The sequence below is a fragment of the Sminthopsis crassicaudata genome, chromosome 2, assembly GCF_048593235.1.
Source record: "Sminthopsis crassicaudata isolate SCR6 chromosome 2, ASM4859323v1, whole genome shotgun sequence".
Lineage (NCBI taxonomy): Eukaryota > Metazoa > Chordata > Mammalia > Dasyuromorphia > Dasyuridae > Sminthopsis > Sminthopsis crassicaudata.
Window position 1 is genome coordinate 623,411,352 of NC_133618.1, and position 21,728 is coordinate 623,433,079.

Here is a 21,728-nt window from a genome sequence, read left to right on the forward strand (position 1 = left end):
CCAGAGCCCTCCCCAGTGTGACCGGCCCAGTGTGCCACTACCCCACTGTCTGCACTGGCTTCTCTTCTTCCTCCCCTGGGAGCTGACTTTTCCTGCTGAAACTCCAGATTCTCTTCAGCTGGTAAGTCGTGCTTCCAGTCCTTGTGGATTCTATCAGTCCAACGCTATTTCTGAGGCTGATTAAATCTAGTTGGTTGTGAGGGAAGAAAGGAGCTTACACAGTGGCATGTATCTTCTCCTCCATCTTGGCTCCGCCCCGGTATATTATATTTTTAATATGGTATATTACTAGCATTTATTCTTTGACCCATTACTTGAGGATTAAATTATTTAGTTTCAAATCATGAAAAGGGATTCATTTAAGATTTCTGCATTTCTCCATTAAATTTTGAGGAGTTTATGCCATAATATATGGTTAATTTTGATATGTCATATGCCTCTGAGAAGTTTTGCTTCTCACCATTGTCTACCCCAATCTTTTCTCCTTTCTGCCTTCTTTATCATCCTCACCATATACATTCTTTTTTTAAAAAATAATAATAGTTTTTATTTACCAGATATTTGAATGGGTAATTTTACAACGTTGACAATTTCCAAAACTTTTTTTTCCCCAATTTTTCCCCTCTTTCCCCCACCCCAGATGGCAGGTCGACCAATACATGTTAAATATGTTAGTGTATAAATTAAATACAATGTATGTATACATAACCAAACAGTTGTTTTGCTGAACAAAAAGAATCGGACTTTGAAATAGCGTACATTTAACCTGTGAAGGAAATCCAAAATGCAGGCAGACAAAATTAGAGAGATTGGAAATTCTATGTAGTGGTTCATTGTCATCTCCCAGAGTCCTTTCACTGGCTGTAGCTGGTTCAGTTCATTACTGCTCTATTGGAACTGATTTGGTTCATCTCATTGTTGGAGAGGGCCATGTCCATCAGAATTGATTATCATATATTATTGTTGTTGAAGTATATAATGATCTCCTGGTCCTGCTCATTTCACTCAGCATCAGTTCATGTAAGTCTCTCCAGGCCTTTATGAAATCATCCTATTGGTCATTTGTTACAGAACAATATTATTCCACACTATTCATATACCATAATTTATTCAGCCAATCTCCAATTGATGGGCATCCACGTATTTTCCAGTTTCTGGCAACCACAAAGAGGGCTGTCACAAACATTCTTGCACATACAGGTCCCTTTCCTTTCTTTAAGATCTCTTTGGGATACAAACCCAGTAGCAACACTGCTGGGTCAAAGGGTATGCACAGTTTGATAACTTTTTGAGCATAGTTCCAAATTGTTCTCCAGAATGGCTGGATGTATTCACAGTTCCACCAACAATGTATCAGTGTACCTGTTTTCCCACATCACCTCCAACATTCTGCATTACCTTTCCCTGTTATTCTAGCCAATCTGACAGGTGTGTAGTGGTATCTCAGAGCATATACATTTTTATAGCGAAAGACAGAGTTCTACAACCACCTAAATGTTTATGTTATATCATCTCTATACCATCTTTGTAGTCAATTCTGATAAGAGTAAGGTTTGCGTTGCTTGCCACCCTATCCTCCCCTATAGTTCTCTTCACAACAAAACTATTGTTTTCAGACCTTATTACTGTGTGATGATTTATCCCATTGTACTTATCCCTTTCTCATTTTTCCATCACATCCCTCTTTCTTACCCATTAATTTTATTTTTTCAAATGATCTCATCAGTCAACATAAACTCATGTCCTTTATTTATATGTATATATTACATGCATATGTTATATATAGAATACACACATATATGTATGTATATATATATATATATATTCCTTCAACTGACTTAATAGTAATAAAGTTCTACAGAATTATATCATCTTCCTGTGTAGAAAGGTAAACAGTTTAATCTTACTGAATCCCTTGTTTTCTTTTTCTTATTTACCTGCATCAGTGAGAACATAGTTCCACTGGTATATTGAAGAAGTATTAAGAGAAGAGGGGGGGAGGAAGGGAGGGAGGGAAGAAAGAAAGGAGAGAAGGAAAGAGAAAGAAAGGAAGAGGGAGGGAAGAAGGGAGGGAGGAAAGGAAAGAGAGAGAAAGAGAGACAGAGAGAGAGACAGAGAGAGACAGAGAGAGGTGAGAGAGAGAGAGAGAGAGAGAGAGAGAGAGAGAGAGAGAGAGAGAGAGAGAGAGAGAGAGAGAGATTATTTATACTTTCCCCTCAGAAGTTTCCTCTAAGCCATCCTACCACCAAATTGGCCAACATTCTCCCCAAGGCTACATTCTGTTGATTTATAATAGATCTTTGACATTATAGGGACCCATAGTTCACTTGCTTCTCTTTCTTTCTCTCCTCCTATCAGACTCCCTAACTCCTTAAAATATTTCATAAATTCAACAAATATGTTTTGATTAGTATAAAGGTTACTTGACAAAAGGAATGGCTATTTACCACAGAAACAAACTGTCATCACAAGGATTAGGATCAGAAACCAGAAAATTTTCTTTTAAATAATACCATACTAGTTTAAAGCGGTTTTGGTTTCTATTCATAAAAAGTATACAGCCTCAATAATTATACTTGATTTCATCAAGGAATTGAATGTTCAGTACAGTTTCTTCTTTATATCTCTGATCGGGGCAGAAGGCAGAGTTTGTAAATTGGTGGAACAGAGCCAAAACCAATAGTAGCTGGTCTGGTATCAATCTCTTCTGGACTGACAAGAGGTTTCAAATTAAAATTCTGTAAAATTATTATCAAGAATAAAAATAATTCCATTCGAGCTAGACCTTCTCCAACACATACACGCTTTCCTGGGAAAGAGCAAGAGTAATATTAGTCAATGATGTTTTCAGATGATCTAGTGTAATTAATAAAATACATAAACAGCCATTTTCTTCCATTTAAATAAGCAGTTATTGTGCATATAATAATGGGGATATTAGTGTCCTGGAATGGGTTGAATGCTGAATTTGAATTCTGAAGTAGTAGACTATAGTCCTGCATCAATATGCTTTGGTGAGGACAAAATGAAAAAAATTAGTGAAATCCTTGTGGTAAAGAGAATGTCCAGAATGACTGCGGTGATAGTCTTACAATCTACAATTACAGTCAGATCATATTTTGAGAATTTTATTCTGTCCTGGAAGTCATATTCCAGGAAAAATATTGAAGTGGAAAGAGTTGAGAAGAGGCTGACCATGAAGGTGAGGGAACAAAAGACCATGTCCTTTAATGATCAGTTGAAGGAACAGTGGAGGAGAAATAGAGAAGACTTGAAAATATAAACTTTCAAATAAGGAAATTTAGTTAACATTTCAAAAATTAGATTGATTCTACTTTTCCTACTATCCTTAGAAATAGGAATAATAAACATGTATAACAACTAAGTGGTGTAGTAGGTAGAGTACTAGCCCTGGAGTCAGGGAGGTCTGGGTTCAAATGTGATCTCAGATATTTACTAGCTTGATGCTCTTGGGAAAGACACTTATACTAGTTTGCCTCAGTTTCCTCATCTGTACAGTTAGTTGGTCTAGAAAATATTAAACGATTCCAGTATCTTTGACAAGAAAAACCCAAATGGGATTACAGTCAGATATGACTGAAATGGCTGAACAACAATGAAAACATGCACATAAGAGAAAAAACAGATTTCAATTCAATTTATGCTAAACCTTCCTAATAGAATAGAAAGGTAGAAAATGATGCTTGAGTGGATAGTCAATCAGTTTGCCATAACTGAAAGTCTTTGAGCAAACAGCCAGTGTTTGCTTACTTGAAAGAGCCCGATATTTGAAGTCAGAGGAGCTGGGTTCAAAACCAACTCTGTACTTGGACAAGTTAAGTAATCTCTCTCTGCACTCCCATTTTATCATATGTAGATCAAGGCTGTAAAGCCTAAAGACTTTTGTCTCTAAAGCTTTGAATTCTAGCTTTTCTGATCTCTGCTTGGGTTCTTGTGGGAGGAGAGGAACTTTACAGAACCTATTATCTCTGAGATGCTGAAAATCTTGCTGAGTTCTGGGATGGTGACAAAAAGCAAACCAACTCAAAAGTTTCAAGAAAACAACATAGGAGGTCAACTAATTATTGAGGAAGGATGAAAAATTAACTTCACTTACCTGCAGAAAAAGCTTTGAAATAATCACTGTTCTTGAATTTTCCATTTTCATTCAGAAAGTGTCCTGGGTCAAACTGTTCTGGATTAGAGAATTCTTCACTGTCTAACATGATAGAGGACAGTGTTGGATATACTGTTGTGCCCTAAAGTAAATAAACACAACAGAAATAATCCAAATTGCCAAATGACCTGCTTGAACTTGAAGATTCTTAGTGACACAAGGCTATTCTAAATCTCTGGAAATTCATCCACTCATCTTATTATTTATAAATATTTATTTACAGCAACCCAGCATTCTAGAATGTATGGAGGATTGCTCATGGATTTTTGAAGACCTGGACCAGAGACATATTCCACATAAAATATATTACTATGGGCAAATTCTGTGATGACACTTTCTTTGGTTTTCTCACTACTAAAATAGGAATAATTGTACCAACTACTATAGGTGTGCCAGGAATCAAAGACTTATTCTAATAAGAATGTCTTCTAAGTTGGAAAATGCTATTAAAATGTGATATTGTTAATTGCTATATGCTAGGCAATTAGGAGATACAAAGGTGAACAAGCTATATTCATAATTCTAGAGAAAATTTTCAATATAGTAGAGACAATCAGATATGGGCTAAAATAAGTATGGTCAATACAACAGTTTCCAAAGAGAGGAACAAACTGCTTTTATGAAGAGAGAAAATGTGTATATATATATATATATATATATATATATATATATATATATATATATATATATATATATATATATAAATATTCATTCAAAAGATCTATTATAACTGATAAAACATATAAGTAACATGGAAAAGGTAGGGACTAGTTATATACTAGGTATGAAATAATTTTTTTTTCTAATTCAGGAAATGTCATTGGGATTGGATCTTAACATCAATATTGTTTTGAAGGTATTATAGCACATAGCCTATTCTAGGTTGTATTACAACCTAGAATATAAATCTCAGGAGACTGTACCTAATTTACAAGTGGGAAAACTGAACTCAGACCAAATAAATGGTTTTCCCCAGGCTATCAGTCAGTCAATAAGCTTTTATTAAACACCAACTATATTTTAGGAACTATTCTAACTGACGGTATTGTTAGTACAGCTGACTATTTGGCCATTAATTATTATTAGTCCATATTGTTGTCATACTTTCATGGACTGTGAGAAGTGAAAATAAATGATTAGTTCCATTCTCTCACTTTACATACACAAAAGTGGAAGTCCCGTGAAGGAAATGTTTTGGTCAAAGCCACATAGCAAAGTTAAGATTAGATTTTAATCTTCTGATTCTTACTCTCTTTAGTAAGAAACATACACAAATAGGAGCTTGACTAGCCCACAGAAACTATATTATTACTTTTCTGACCTATGTTTCTCTGTCTGGAAATTTTGCCAATGAGACAGATAAATCCCATTTAACAATTGAGTGAATGTAGGAATGGAGTAAATGTGGATTTTTCTGACCTTGGGAATTAAATATCCTCTGAAATGGATGTCTTCATTCATTATGTGGGGCAAGTTGGAAGGAACAAGATTAATAAATCTCAGGATCTCATGTACAACAGCATCCATGTAGGGCATGTTTACTTTGTCCTTCATGGAAGGCAGTCGTTCTGGTCCAATCACTCGATCAATTTCTTCATGGAGTTTTTCTGCCAAGATATACAGAAAATTAATATTTCTTAAAGGAGGATAGCCTTTCTGCATCTTATTTCTAAATTTATGACAACTATTCCTACATCTGAAGACTTATGAAGTAGAGTGACAGAAGGGCATTTGGGACTTTATTGTTATTATTGTTTTCTTGTTTCTGCTTTGTCTGATTTTTTATGACCCCTTTTGGGTTTTTATTGTAAAAATACTAAAATAGCTTGCCATTTCCTTTTCCAATTCATTTTGCAGATGAGGAAACTGAAGCCAATGGGGTTAAATGAATTGCCCAGAATTACACAGTAGTGAGTGTTTGAGTCCAGATTTGAACTCACAAAGATGACTCTAAGCCCACTATTCTATTCATTGCATCACATAGATGACCTATCTGGGATGTTAGTGGTTCTTTTTGGTAAATTATTAGGGAGTAAGGACTAATTGTTCCTGTGTTCAATGCTTATTTCAGTAATAAAAAAAATGGAGATGTATTAGTCCTACTCCCACAGGGGGACAAGAACACTCAAGGATGTTGTCTCACCTTATAGTCACTCCGTGAGTTTAAACTGCTAAGGGGGAAAAGTTTTTAGAGAGTCTTAGAGCATACAAGTATACACAGTTTAAAGGAGGGAATGGGGATAAGTTAAAGTTCCTATTTTATCAAGTATTTTAGATTATGAAGTTAGATATGAGGGTGTTGGCACCAAGAATTTAGTTTCCACTCAAGGAACTTCAATAAATTAATAAAATAGAAATAAAGGTTGCTAGCAGATTCATTGAGTTCCTCGGGACTTTTTGAAGCTAAAATTGTTATTCATCTATTGATATATCTAAGCAAACAATACAGGCCATTTGAGTGACCTTTCTCTGTCCTACTGTCTCTCTCCATCTCTTTGTGTATGTCTCTTACTTTATCTCCCACTTGCTCTCTCTGTCTCTGTTTTTCTCTTTCTTTTTCTTTTTTTTTTTGGCTCTATTTCTCCATCTCTATTTCTGGCTCTGTTTCTTTCTATCCCTCACTTGTAGCAGATACACTGGCATGCAGTGTACCAGAGATATTGGTTCATTCATTGGATGATTCCATCTTTCCACCTCAGTTGTCAAAGTTTGAGGTTCAGCCACTTCTTGGGATCATATAAAATTTCCTTCTCCAATTCATTTTTCAGATGAGGAAACTGAGGCAAATAGGGGTAAATGACTTGCCCAGAATTAAACTGTAGTAAGTGTTTGAGTTCAGTTTTGAGTCTTAATAACTCCTGGCCAAACACTCTGTCCACTGCAGCATGGAGCTGCTCTACTTGGAATGTTAGTAGTTCAAGTTCCTCATGTGGCAGATGATTAAATTGAGTCTTAAGGAAAGTGAGTGATTTGTTTAACATTACAAAGAGCAGGAAAGCCCAAATTGAAATCCATGTCATGTGACTCTCAAACTTGCCATTTCAAACTTGGCTTAGCTTCACTCATACACAGTTTGCTTAGGAAGAGGGACCTTGGCCAATTGATTGGTTCAATTTGAACCAATGCTTGCTAGTTGAAATTCCTATGCCTTTCATAAACTCAGGCCTTCAATTCCCTAATCAATTTTTTGTCAGTATCACTAACAAGATCCATTGGATTCTTTTTGTTTCTATCAAACCTAGTCTTCCTCTCCCATAATTCTCCAAGAGACAATATGATGCAATGGGAAAGATCTGAAGTTTCTTTCTGGCTCAAAAGTTATGTTCAAGAGATCTTGGAGACAGTTCCTCTAGAGTGAGGAGCTAGATATTAAAAAAGCTCAGAAAATTCCCCAAAGTTGAACATCTTGCTAGTGATAGAACCAAAGCTGACACCATGATTTCCTGAATATGACTAAGCCAGCACTGCTTTCCACAGACCCATTGCTCAGTTATTCCTAGCCCCTCTTACCTTCTACTTCCGGGTATTTTAGAAGAAGCAAGAGTGCATATCTGAGAGTAGTACTGGTTGTCTCTGTTCCAGCAAAAAGTAAATCTGCCACAGTGACTGTTATATTTTCTAGGTCAAATCCAATCTTTTGATTCTTTCTGTCCTGAGAAGTATTTGATAGAGACAAATTAGTGAATTTTTAAAAAGGGAAACTCCTTCCCACAGACTCAGTGATATCTCTCCTTCAATCTGAGTGGGATCTAAAAAAATGAATGTGGAGCTGGATTCAAATGCACTCACAACTCTTGCTGGCTGTGTGAATGTGCAGTTCTCAGCCTCATTTCCTTATCTATAAAATGAGACTCTAAGATCTCTTCCTTCTCTAAATGTATACTATAATTACTATTTATATAGTACTTTTAGATTTGCTAAGTATTATACATGTTGCCTCATTAGATCCTCATAATAGGTCTATTAAGAAGCTACTACTACCATCCCCATTTTACAGACAACAGGGGGGTCCAGCCTCTGTAGGGGGTCCAAAGGAGCTGAGCGGGAGGAATAGGGTCAGCATCAAAGGAAGACAGGAGTCGTAGGGTAGCTTGAATGAGAAACTGATGGAAGTGATGGTCCTACTTCCTTAAGCTCCTTCAGGCTTTATTTTTATATTATATCATGATCACTCGTTTCTTTGGATCAACATAATCTTCAGAAATATGTCTGACTTATTGACCTGTATATGTTACTATATTTGACATTTAATATTTGGGTAAGTTTTTTATGGTTAAATGTTAATTATTGATTAAATTACAAAAAGCTAATAATGAAAGGTAAATGTTATACAAGATTAAATGTCAGTGAATTTTGTTAGTTTACTTATCAATCCTATGGATTATTTGATCTCTTTATTTCCCTGAGTTGGAACCAAGTACATAGGCATTCAGGGCTATTCTAGTTATACTTTACCCATCTATTGATTCATAGACATAATTATCTTTTATAAGTCTAAGATGGCAAACACCATTATTTCCTAGATCTTTGTATTCTCTCCCATAGTGACAAGGCTTTCCATGGAGTTCTCTCCTTTGTCATTTCTCTCAGTGAGAAATTAGTTTTATTAGGACAGAATATGCATGTGGAATCATTTCTAGTTAACTTGCCCAAATTCCCCTTGTCACCAGATTTTTAAGATAATGTTTAGTGGTATAATCAAGCCAATTATAAATAATATAGGAAATAGTAGCCCACTAATGAGAATCATAGAAGGAAATGTTTTTTTCCTGCATGAGTGCTGTTCACATTTGATCTCAGGGCTGGGCTTTGCCAATCAGCTTAGAGATTGTGGCTCCCAAGAACAGATGAGGAAATCAAAACTAAGAAAGGTTAAGCCCAGTGTGACACAGCTAGTAAGTATCTAAGAATGGATTTAAATTCAGATTTTCCTGACTCCAAGACTAGTTCTCTTATCTATCATAACACTTAGTTGTCTATGATATGAAAAGTACATTAAACTAAAGCATCTTAAACTGTGAATAGGGACATGTAACTGAATGTGAAGGCCATAAAAATCTGGTAACAATAAAAGGTTTTTAAATGCTCTATGCCCTGCAGTATCAAATATTCTGCCAAGATTTAATTCTTTATGCAAAAATAAATAAGCACATCCATCTCATCAGTGTGTGAATTTGCTTTTGTCTTTAATAAATGGTCAAATTATATATATATATATCTAAGGATTGTTTTAAAATAAATTTCTTTATGATTTGATTCATGTTCCTATTTTATATACCTATGTACTAGGACTTACATTAAAATTTCTCAAGTGAAAAGGGATTGCTAGAGGGAAAAAAAACCACAAACATTTAAAAAGCCTTGCTCTAAATTTAACTAAGAACAAAGAACTGCTGCTTCTTCTTTGAAGCCAAGTTCTCTGATAAAATAATCTAGTCCCAGGATCTCTACAATAGAAGATGCGTGGAAAGTGATTAATCTTTGAGCCTTTAGAGAATTTGATCTCACTGGATAGAGGGGTGGCAGCTAGAGATGTTTTCTCCCATTCCCTGAATTATACTTTCCTGATCCTGACTAGGATGCTTTATTTTGGCTACTTTCAAGCCACACAGTAATCAACTCTGTTGCAACTATCAAGAATGAAGGATATCTGAAAGTGGTACTGGTTTTCTGTTCCTGCAAAAAATAAATCTGCCATGATTTACCCAAGATTATTTGCTGGGAGTCATAATTAGAACCTTAAATACGGGAATATTCTTTCAGAATTGAAATGGTCATGGTGAGGAGATAAGTCTCAACAAGCTCATTTTCCAATGGAGAATAAATCCCCTTTTTGTGGCTTTGATACAGAAGTCTAAGAAGCTTGAGTTAAAATAAAAATAAAGATCTCCTGACTCTTTGGTGATTTGTCCCTTATATCAAAAATCTCCTTGTGGCTCTATGATTCTAAGACATAATCATTTCTGGAAATAATAATAGATTATTTTAATTTATATGGCACTTGAAGTTAATCAATCATTTTATTTCCTTAAATCTTTCTCAGAGTAGTATATTGTGAAGTTTGGGTTAGCTCCCTGGAGGCCTCAGAATCAGCCAGAGTTAGGATAAGCAAAAGTCCTTGGTCTTTAGGGGGACAAGTGAAGTGGATGGACAAAACTGCCACACAGTGACTCTGGCTTGTCTCTCTCCACCCCCTAATCCTTCCTATGATTCTCCTAACCCCAAGCATTGAGCTAGCATTAACTGTGAGAAAAGAAATTCCAAACATGCTAATAAAGTTATTGTCCAATAGGTAATTAGTCTTAAGAGCTTGGTTGTCTGATTCAAGTGCACCTATTCAGAGTTTCAGCCTTTTACAGTATTTCACTGTAATTTTCTTTTTAAAAGACAAAGGTTTATGCTATACTTTAATATATTATATTTATTGTAAAAATTTATTGAGTTCCTGTCTATCTTCACAGTCTTTTATGCCTAGAAGAAGTTGAACTGTAAGAATTACTTTATAAGCTGATCATTAAGAATTTTTAATAGCAAAAATATTGAAGATTTTTTTTTCTAATTTGCTGCAGACTATATTTAGGCAGCAGCAATAGGAAAATTCTGCTCAAAGCATGAATTAGACAAAAATAATGAATTCCTAAAGGAGATTCTGACAAAGTTTATCTTACTATAGTCTGATAAAAAAGGCTAAATAAAAAAATTTAATTTAAGTTGAAAAGGTTATCATCAGTTCTTACAATGCTATTCAGAGTTCAGAAACAATTAAAAGGTCTTTCTACATTAACAAAGAGAAGCAATATCTGATGAATGTGAACAAAGAAGAAAACCATTCTGAAGAGATTACATACATAATGAGTATTGATTTTGCTGAATAAATTTTCAACCAACTTTATTGGAGTTCTCTAGGTTTAATTATGCTGCAGAAACAAACAGAATCAATGACAATATGACTTTTATATCATACCTTTTCCATTTGGATAAGTAAACAATCAGTGAAATCTTGAGGGTTGTTGAGATCTAATAATTCTTGGTGCTCTTTGACTCGTTCAGATACATACTGCTTTGCTTCAGATACATTTTTCAAAACTTTCCAGTGACTTCCAGGTAGGTAACGTAAGAAAGATCCTACATTATTATAAATCTAAAGAGAATGACTAATATTAATGATAAAAGCAAACACATAATGCTTATTTATATGCCAGGCACTATGCTTTACAATAATTATCTCATTTGATCCTTACAATGAATTGGGAAATATGTTTTATTATTATCTCCGTTTTACAGATGAAGAAATCGAGGTAAATAGAGGTTTAAGTTATTCTCACAGAATGATTAGTAAGAGTATGAGCCTGGATTTGAACTCAGATCTTCCTGACTCCAGATCCAACTTATCATTCTCTGTATCACCCAGTGATGCTAGCACATTATGTTTCACTGATTTTAAAATGAAATTGTTCACAGTACTAATTGTTCACCCTCTAACTTGATTACTATCTATGACTGTCTCCTTGTTTTCTGTCTCTCTCTGTGTCTCTTTCAGCCTGTGTCTCAGTCTTTATCTGTCTCTCTATTCCCAACAATCCTCCCTTCTTTCATCAAAGCTGTAAATGCCATTTGTATTAGAAATTACAGCACACAGAATTCTCCCTTGTAAAAAAATCATCTAAAATTAAAGAATTTCAGATTTAAAAGAGACTTCTAGTATAAATTATTTCTGAAGCAAGATTCCCCACCACAGCATTAATAACAACTGATATGCATCCACCATTTGAAGTTCTCTTAAGATGAGTAATTCATTGAATGTCAAAACAGCCCATTTCACTTTTGGCTAGATCTAATTTATAGGCAGTTTTTTTTTCTTCTTTATGGAGATCTGACATCTGCTTCTCTATTCTACCCATTGTTTAATGAGTACTTCTTCTTTTTTTCATATTTATTGACTCACTGTGTTTAGTTCAATACCCCCAGAACAATTGAAACACTAATCCAGCAATGAAAGTTATTTTTCATTTAAAAGGGATGACCTCACCTGAAGCCAGGGTGTGCTTAAAAGGTAGAAATTTTCATTGTACAAATGTAGCAGCCTCTGACATGTCTTGTCTGAGTAGTCAAAACGATGATGGAAAAGGATGTCAGAGATGACATTAAAGGGAGCACTACCAAGGATGAAGGTTGGATCAAAGGGCTGCGCTAAAAAGAAAAGTAAAGTAACAAAAGTGGGAAATTTTCATTAAGGCAGCATTTTCATTAAGGGTGTGTGTGTATTTGTGTGTCTGTGTATGTGTGTGTGTGTGTGAGTGTGTGATAGTATTGGCATCAAACTCCCTTTTGCAGCCAATATTTTAGTCTTTTACTCATAGATTACTCCTTTCAGGGACAAATTTTCAATGTCTCTACACTATTTCAATTGCCTCATAGATCTATTTTTTGACACCAAAGGTATATCATTTTTATCTGATTTAAATTTAATTTGCTTTAATGTTTTTATACTGTTTATCTTTTTATTACACTTATAGGAGAAGAGACAGTGTTGAAAATCTATTTTTTCTCCCACCACCACCCCTTCTCAGTCCCAACCACTCACCATCCCAATTCTCTTCAAGAATAGGGAAAAAAGAGAAACTACTTTATCTACTTTTCTTTGTGGTATGATGTTTATGAATTAGGATCTTTGAAAGTAGCACTCTAACTCAATATTGTCTCTCTCCAGATAAAAATGGAAGCACCAAAAGAGAACAATAATAATAATCTTATTCAAAATGATAAGCTTAAAGCAATCAATGACTTAAAAAGCCAAGTATTTCAACCTTACCATTTTACAGAAAAAGAAATTGGGAGACCCCATGTATAAGCTTCCAAAACAAGACATAAACTCTTCTCTGAATCCAGAGTAAGTACTCTTTTCATTTTTCCAAACCACTTCCTAATTATTAATTTCTACTTTTATGATATTTTCTCTTCCACATGCTTTCTCTCATTTGATCTGTACAACCATGTTGTGAAATAAATCACTGGGCAGTGGAATTATCAGCTCTTTTGACAGAAGAAGAAACTGAAGGACAAAGAAATTAAGTGGCTTGTACTAAAGCTACCTGAAATCTGCATCCAGGTCCAAATATAACATCTAGGTGAGAAGTAAATTATTCTATGCATAGCATGGGATACTAATCTAAAATACAATGTTTTGTTCTTTCTTCAAAAGTTTACATAGTGTTGGGAATGAACCTCCCTCTAGCTAGTTTTTCACACTTAGAAAGAGAATAAAACAATAATTACAATATTTCCTCCTTCCAAAATAAAAGAATTGTATTATTATCTGCATGTGTTTTATTTAAAGAAAATGTGAAAAGTCCCAAACTCTAGAAGGATAAAATCTATGATGCACTTAGGAACTTTGGAGCCCTCAGTTCCTACTTATAAGATCTGGGACAAATTATATCATCTCTCTGAGCCTCAGTTTCCTCATATGTAAAATAAAAAAGGTTAAATTATATGACCTCTCTCTACTCTTCCAACTCTATTGAAGTGATTCCCTGATCATCTACTTCACCCAATTCCTGGCAATGGAATAATTTTTAGAATATGCAGGACAAATTCTTGCTTTAACTTAAAGACTTCCAGAGATGAAAAATGCCACTTTTGTCCAGTTTTAGTGGTCAGGAATTCTTTTTTAATTGAAACAAAATCTACCTCTAAATGTATTTGTCTCTCTATTTCTCTTATTCAGATTGTATTGCATTTTGGTCTGATTCTCCTGACAGTTACATAATAAATCACATAGCACCTTGTACTTTTATGCCCTGACCACATTTTCACTTATATCTCATTTCCCTTACTAGAATAAGCTTGTTGAGGGCAGGGACCATTATGTATTATCTTTCTTCCAGGGCCTCAATGTATAGTGGACATTAAATAAAATTTTGCTCAAATACAAACAATTTGTCTTCCTAAGAGCTTCAATCAGGAACTGAGATTCCCTCTGAATTCTTTCTTCATTGCTCTTCTTCCCCATTCCGTAATCCCTGAGGACCATAAGGGAATGTCTGCGTGTGTCTCTCCATGTCTCTGAATTGTTGAAAATAATTCCTAGGGAAGAAAGATCAACATATGTATATTACATAAACATATTAAAAATTACTTCATAGCATCAATTTAAGGAAAATAAGATATAAAAAAGCCAATTTAATGAAAAGGATACAGTCCCTTTTCTATATGTACCTAGATAAGTGAATTTGAAATTCGTTTAAATTATGTAAAGTAATTGGAGATATTTCAGTAGGGAGAGAGCCCCCTGGGGACTGGAGGAGTGGGGAATCTAAAAAGGTGTAATATAGTATGTGGCAACCAAATCAAGCCTTGAAGAAAGTTGGAAATTCTGAGAGGTGGAGGTGAGAAGGAAAAACATTTCTTCCATGGAGAATTGCCTATGCAAAGTATGGGGATTCAAATTCCAAATGGCAGTGGTAATTGAGTGAACCAATCAATTCCATCTTCTGACCCAATTCTGGAGCTAGCGCAGTTCCCTTTTTAGTCAGTTATGACTCTAGTCTAATTTTCGTCTTGTGAGAAAACTTTATTCTATTGTGGGAATTGGGAGAAAATCTTATGCGTTGTTTGAGCCCAGCCTTTTATGCTTGGGAAGCTAGACTAACTCTACCTATTGCTTAGATCAGGGCTTCTTAAACTTTTTCAACTCATGACTCTTTTTCTCCTGAGAAATTTTTATGCAACCCCAAGTACATAGGTCAAATACAAATATAAATAAAAATGATAACAATTTCATGACTCCCACATTCAGTTATGAGACTCCATATGAATTTGTAAACCATAGTTTAAGAGGCTTTGTCTTAGAGATCCTTAACTATGAGGCTAACATGCTGACTAGAAATCTGATTAAATCTGACAATGGATGCAAGGAGTTTTCTCACATATTAAATAACCAATACATATTATGTGAAAACTGACCTAATAATAATAAATAAGTTAGTTTTTCTGCGTTCCTTTATGGTGGAGTAGGTATTATATTATTTTTTTTTCCTGATTTCAGGGAATTGCATCTGATCCTTCTTCTCCTTCCAACTTGAAAAGTCTCTAGTCTTTCTTCCAATTAGACATCAGATTACCTAATGTTGTATTCTGGTTAATTGTTTTTTTTTTAACTAATTAGTCGTATTTGATGATTTCATCTAATATACAAAAATCTTCCACTTCCAGATATTTAGGATCTAATGCCAAAGCTGAGGAAGACTTTTGGTACTCATTTGTCGGATCATTAGTGAGATTCAATAAATTTATATCCTCAGAAGCTTTATCCTTTGATATGTGTTTCACCACAAAAGGCACAAAGGTGGGAAAAGGAAAGCTATACATGGGAAGTAGTAAGTAGGTCAGTTCAGATTGATTATTGGATTTGTGAGGGGCAGTGATATTAAATAAGACCACAAGAATAAGTTGACACTTTGTCATGATGGTATTTATGTTCAAAGCCCAGGAATTGTCTTATACTAGAAGCAAGTTTATTTCATACATTAGTTCATTAAGTTATGTTACCAAAAAATCATAACAAAAAGAACAAATTTGGAGTTAGAGGTCAGATTCACATCCTGACTCTTGTGACTCAAGTATATTACTTCACCTTTAGGCTTCAGTTTTCCTTCCTATAAAATGAAGTTATTAGATTAAATTATTTTTGAGGTACCTCCTTCCAATCTTTAAAATTACTTTCATATGAAAATTGTATTTGCCCAGCAGATTCATATTCAATTCATGGTTGTCTCATTTGCTACCTGATCTTGGACAAGTCCCTTAATCCTGTAGTCTTTTTTTTTTTTTTTTTTTTTTCACTATAAAATGAAAGAGTTGAATCTCTATGGTTTTAACAATTTCAGCTTAACATGATCTAAGGATATCTATTAATTAGTACCACTTTCTGCTTAGACATATATTTATTAAGGTCATGTTAAAAAGGCTTGGTGACCTACCAGAATCCTGATGGACCTCAAAGGCTGGTATATCTGCTCTTCCTGCAAACTCATTTTTAAGATCAAGCAAAGCTTCCTTCACAGCTTTGTAGCCATGTAACACCACAATACGTCTTGAACCAATGTATATTGTGAACACAGGACCATATTCTTTAGCTAGCTGTAAAAGACCAGATGTGAGAAACATACAAACAAAAAACAAGGTCATTCAATATTTCATAACAAAAGTATTTCTTTATTTTGTTTTACTTTAGGGATGATCTTCTATAACCAGTCATTTTACAACTTAGATAGCTGGAAAACATCATAATGAATATCTAGTATTATGAATGGGGTCAACTTTTATGGTAGTATAATGCCTATTCTAAGATTTGTCTGTATATGTCCCAATAGCTGGATGCAGAATTAAAAATTCAGGTGAAATTTAAGTAGTAGTGTACATGAAGGAATAGGGAGATATATTGAAGCTGGGCAGAAGGCATATTGTTAAATCACCTTTCTTCAAAACATTGAAAGAGGGTTAGCTAGTTGGTGCAGTTTATAGAGCACCAGCCCTGAAGTCAGGAGGATCTGGATTCAAATCTGGCCTTAGACATTTAACACTTCCTTAGCTGTGTGACCCCAGGCAAGCTATTTAATTCTGATTGCCTCAGTTAGAAAAAAAGAACAAAGTATTGAAAGATTTGTAGAAATTAGTTTTGCCTAGAGCTGGTAATGTAAGTTGTCAATGAAAGGACTGTCAAATAGGAAAATGGTTCATAGTAGAAAGAGCAGAGGAGGAGGTAGTATTTATCTACAAATAAATATTACATAGAAATAAAAGTCACTAGTGACATTTTTCAAGAGTCAATTTAAAAAAAAAGATTCAGTGAAAAATCAAATTTTGGATAAGATTAGAAGAATGCAGAAGCAGTATATTGAATACTGATATTAATACTGAAATTGTCATATATACATAAATACTATCTGATCTTATTTTGACAGGAAAGGGAATTAGATGCAGAACCAGGAACATTCAGACTGATGTTTTGACTTCAAATTCTACATCTATCCAATCTAAAGAAATTTAGGATTCCTGGATTTTCTTTCCTCCATCATTTCTCTTTATTAATCTTGAATATTTGTTTATGATAAAGTTGTCAATAATGGATGCTAAAGAGTCATTATGCTACTTCTGCATGGAATAAAAATTTGCTTTGAATCAGAATATAAGGATGAGAGCTGGAGAAGGGGCTAGTTATTATTTTGGGTAGGCATGACCTTTGACTACTACTAAACCTTGCTTTCTCATAAGTCAGACCCTACCTCAAAGATGCAATTAATTCTCTTAAATTTCTAAGTGTTAAATCATTTTATTTCTTCTGTCCTCTCAGTAATATCTTGCTGTTCTACATTTCTCTGTCTCATTTTTTTAAGTCATGCAAAATAGACAGAAAGGGAACTTTCATTGCAATGTGGGAAAAACAAACATTATATATATTTTAAAACATCTGAACTTGATTTATCTCTGCTTATTGCTATCTAAAATATCAAGTGAATACTTTTTTTTCTGCAAGTCTTAGAAGGAAAGGAAAAAAGGGAAAAAAAGGGGGGAAAAAGGGAAAAGTAGAAGATAACCAGGAGGATAGGTTTGACCTATTGATCTGTGAGTTCTGAATCCTGTTATCCAAATAAATCCAGATCAGATAAATTAGCCCCTTCACATTTTTTTCACCACTGTCTTCATTTTAACAAACTGCAATCTGCCCCACCCCAACACACTAAAAATCACAGGAAAGCTACAAGTTCTATTCCTCAACAAAATACAGACTACTTATGTGGAAGTCAAAATGACTAACTAGGGTACAGACTCCTATTCTATAAATCCAGGGGCTGGATAAGATAATATCCAGTTATCTTTCTGTTCCACCTTTAAAAAAAATAAAGTCAACATAAAATTGACTTTATCACTCAAGTAAATCATCAACAGAGTAAAAACATCATTCAAATTGATCATTTTGTGCGGTAAATTGCCTGAAATCAGCTATAGTGATTGGTTAAGATCATGGCTATTCTTATAGATAGAACTAGTGTTGAAATTACTCTCTTTTCTCCAATTTCCCCCCCAATTATTGAAGTACTTCTTTTATTAATTTTTTCATTTAGGTATGGGGTTTTGCAATGGAAAACTTTAGCTAAAAGTTAAATTCACTTACATTCAAAAACACCTATGGAGAAAATAGTTGTCATCTCCACCTAGCATCATTTACATTATTCTCCCACTCCATCTAACCTAATCTAATGATTTTTGAGAAAAAAATCATTGCTTAGAAAGTTACTCAATTAAGCATTTCCCTCCAATAATAAGTAAGCCTTTAAACAGCTGTCATTTTAAAGGATATAGAAAATAATATAAGAAAGTTCAAATAAGTCTTTTCTTAAGCTTCTAAATGATTTGGAGAATTAGCACCTGCACTATTAAAGACAGCAGCAGATAACACATATTTGTTGATTGACTATTGCCTCACTCAGACAATTTTTCTTTTGCCATTTATTCTCTTTTGATGAACTTGTATGTTCTTCCTGAGCTATATCTGAATCTTTTGTAATCACTACTCACCATCTGGAGCAGCTAACTGGTGCAGTGGATAGAGTGCCAGGCTAGAAGGTAGGAAGAGTCATATCCCTGAATTCAAATCTAGCCTTGGACTTCCTATCATATGACCTTGGGTCAATCAATTAACCCTGTTTGCCTCAGTTCCTAATATATAAAATGAAATGGAGAAGGAAATGGCCAAATCATTCTAAAGCAGTGGCCTTTGGAGAAGGGAATGTCCAAACCAGTATCTTTGCTAAGAAAACTGCCCCAAATCGGATTACTAAGAGTTGGACTTGACTAAACAACACTTACCTTCTACTCAGTCTCCCAACAACTTGAAGGAAAAGAAAGGAAAAGAGAGGAAAGTGGGAGCATGAGAAGAGAGAAATATATAGAAAAGTGTGAGGGAGAAAGATAGAGATCTGTTAAAATACTTTTTGCTTAAATTTAAGATTATTTTACATTATTATTATATTATATACATATTATATAATATATGAAATATACATGTAATATATATGTATATAATATGATATATTATTAGAAATTAGATTCTCTCAATAACAAGAATGTTGTTAGAAAAAAAAGATCATGATTACTTATAGGGAGAAAAATGGCAAATGGAGACTTCAAGAGTGACATTCAAGATTGAATGCATTTAAGAGGTGAGATTAAAATTCAAATTCAGGTTTTAGGACTTCATAGGCAATGCTTCTTCTATCATTATATCTATGCTTTATGTCTTGCAAAGATGTGGTATTTTCCCAAGCTAAATTAGTAATGGTCATCTAGAGCTACATTTCCTACTTCAGCATACTGGACCTGGTATCAGTAAACCTGATACTGTAAATCCTGCTTCAGGCAAACACTGGCTATATCCATGTGGCCATGTCATTCAATGCCTCTGTCCCTCAATTTTCTCACCTGTAAAGTGAGGGTAATGATGCCAATATTTCCTACATCAAAGGCTTGTTGTGAAGAAAATGGTACATGAATGTGAGCTAATTATTAATGTTGATAAAAGTTCATTTCCTCTTATGTATCTAAAATGCCAAGCAACAGTTCAATTTAAGGGAAAGAATAAATTGAAAACAGTTCATGCTCAAGCCAAAGAACTATTGCAGAATAATTCTAAATCTAACTTTTGATGCAACCATAGTCAATATGGGAAGGTAATATCAGTAAAAACCCACAGGAATTGGTTGTTTTTTTTCTGAATAACAATGTAACCAAATGTTAGACTGTTTTTGATAATGACTTTGTCACTAAAGAAGAAGAGATAAAACATGAATGCTATCAGTCAAACTATTCACTGCTAGTAAGACAATAATTTGCTTTCCCCCTATTACTTACATTTGCTAAATGCTTTTTACCTTGGTCCACTGGTTTTAGGATCAAATAGATTTAGCAAAATCTATCTAACTTTCATGTGATGGATAAGCATTTATCTTAAGTTAGCAGGTACTTGAGAAGTCATGCAGATCAACTCATACATGAATATGAATCCCTTCCATGAAATCATTAACAAACCATCTTTTACTTAAAGAATTCTAGTGCTAAGGAAATCTATTACCTTTTGAGGAAAACAACTATATGTACATTTTGTGCCATGCTATACTGCTAATTAAAGGAAGAAGCACATATTTTAGCCTTGATTCTTTAATTTACCAAAAAGAAAACAAAAGATTTCCATACCTTGGAAAAAGATTTGGGAACATTTTTAATATCCAAATTGAAGATGTTTCCAATGATTGGAAGAGGAAATGGGCCTGGAGGAAGTTTCCAGCTGCTGTAAATCTGCTTCCATACCGAGGCAAAGAGCAGGAAAACAAACCAAATTAGCAAGGCAAGAGTTGCACCAATAAGAGCCATTAGAACTTTGATGTTCTTACTGCCAAATCAAGAAGCAGGACAGCAGTAAGGAACTGCTTTATAAATCACTTTTTAAACAGACTGTGATGAGTTAAACAATAACTTTTGTGTTCTTAGTCACTAGGTTTCATTAGTTTCTGTTGGTTAACATTTCAAAGTTTGATTTGTGTTCTGGGTCTTCTAATCTAATTATCAAAGACAATATTTAGAATAAACATCATCATTTTAGACTCTGCAAATGTTCTTGCTTTATTTCATGTGACATCAAAGTCAACAAAGGTAGTATAAACAAGTCTTCCAAAACTTATATCCGAATTTTAAGTCAATTCCGTTGATTAAGCAGAAAGCAAATGCATTCTTCCAAAAATACCTGAGCCAAGAAATGAAAACCTGGCATATGTATCCTTGTTTTGCAACATGGCAAGGTTGCAGAATTTTAATGAAGACAGTGCTCATGCTCCAGGATCCACCCAAGCATATAATGCTTTAGCAGTGGCAGTTGCTTGGTAATGAGATTACATGCTGATATGGAAAGCCATCAGATAGCAGCTGAAAAATCATTTGTTCAACTCTATATCCCACAAAAATGATAATATATACCATCATTATCATTAGGAACCTTCCAGCTTATCTATTTCTGCAAAATCATCATTATAAATTAATATCTTTACATATACACCATGTTTTCAAACAAAAGGCATTGGTATAAACAAATCAATGTGACATGAAAGTTGAAGGAGAAGGCAGCTGTCTATTGCTAACAGAGTTCCAGTACATTTAAGTATGTTTGGGGTCAAGTGATAACTGTGAATGGTGCCAAGGTACCTATATTAGTTTTCCACATACAACTGTTCTCATTTGGCAAGCATTTTTGGTTTTTAATGTGGCTATAATGGAAGCCATATGGTTCCATCTAATATCCTTAGGAAGATGGGTCCATTCTGCATTATTGCACATTTATGGGATCCTGAAATTCAGTATTATTCTAGACTTATTTCCCTCTATTATAAAAGTATCCAGATTTGCAAGTGAAGCAGAAGAAATCTCCTCCAAACTCATAGCATTTTGCTTGTTCTTGTTCATTCATTCCAACAGTCTGGACTTATATTTTATTGTTGCT

General features: G+C 34.3%; 1 protein-coding gene across 1 annotated transcript; it reads right to left on the bottom strand.

Moving 5' to 3' along the window:
• Nucleotides 1-1,734: 1,734 nt before the first annotated feature.
• On the bottom strand, nucleotides 1,735-20,656 carry CYP2E1 (cytochrome P450 family 2 subfamily E member 1). The gene is made up of 9 exons (XM_074296280.1): nucleotides 20,432-20,656; nucleotides 16,159-16,318; nucleotides 14,114-14,263; nucleotides 12,207-12,367; nucleotides 11,142-11,318; nucleotides 7,688-7,829; nucleotides 5,597-5,784; nucleotides 4,118-4,259; nucleotides 1,735-2,809 (listed from the first exon to the last, which is right to left on the bottom strand). Exons 1-9 carry the CDS (start codon nucleotides 20,606-20,608, stop codon nucleotides 2,619-2,621), a joined length of 1,488 nt encoding a protein of 495 aa, XP_074152381.1. The 5' UTR covers nucleotides 20,609-20,656; the 3' UTR covers nucleotides 1,735-2,618.
• Between the last annotated feature and the right edge of the window lie 1,072 nt (nucleotides 20,657-21,728).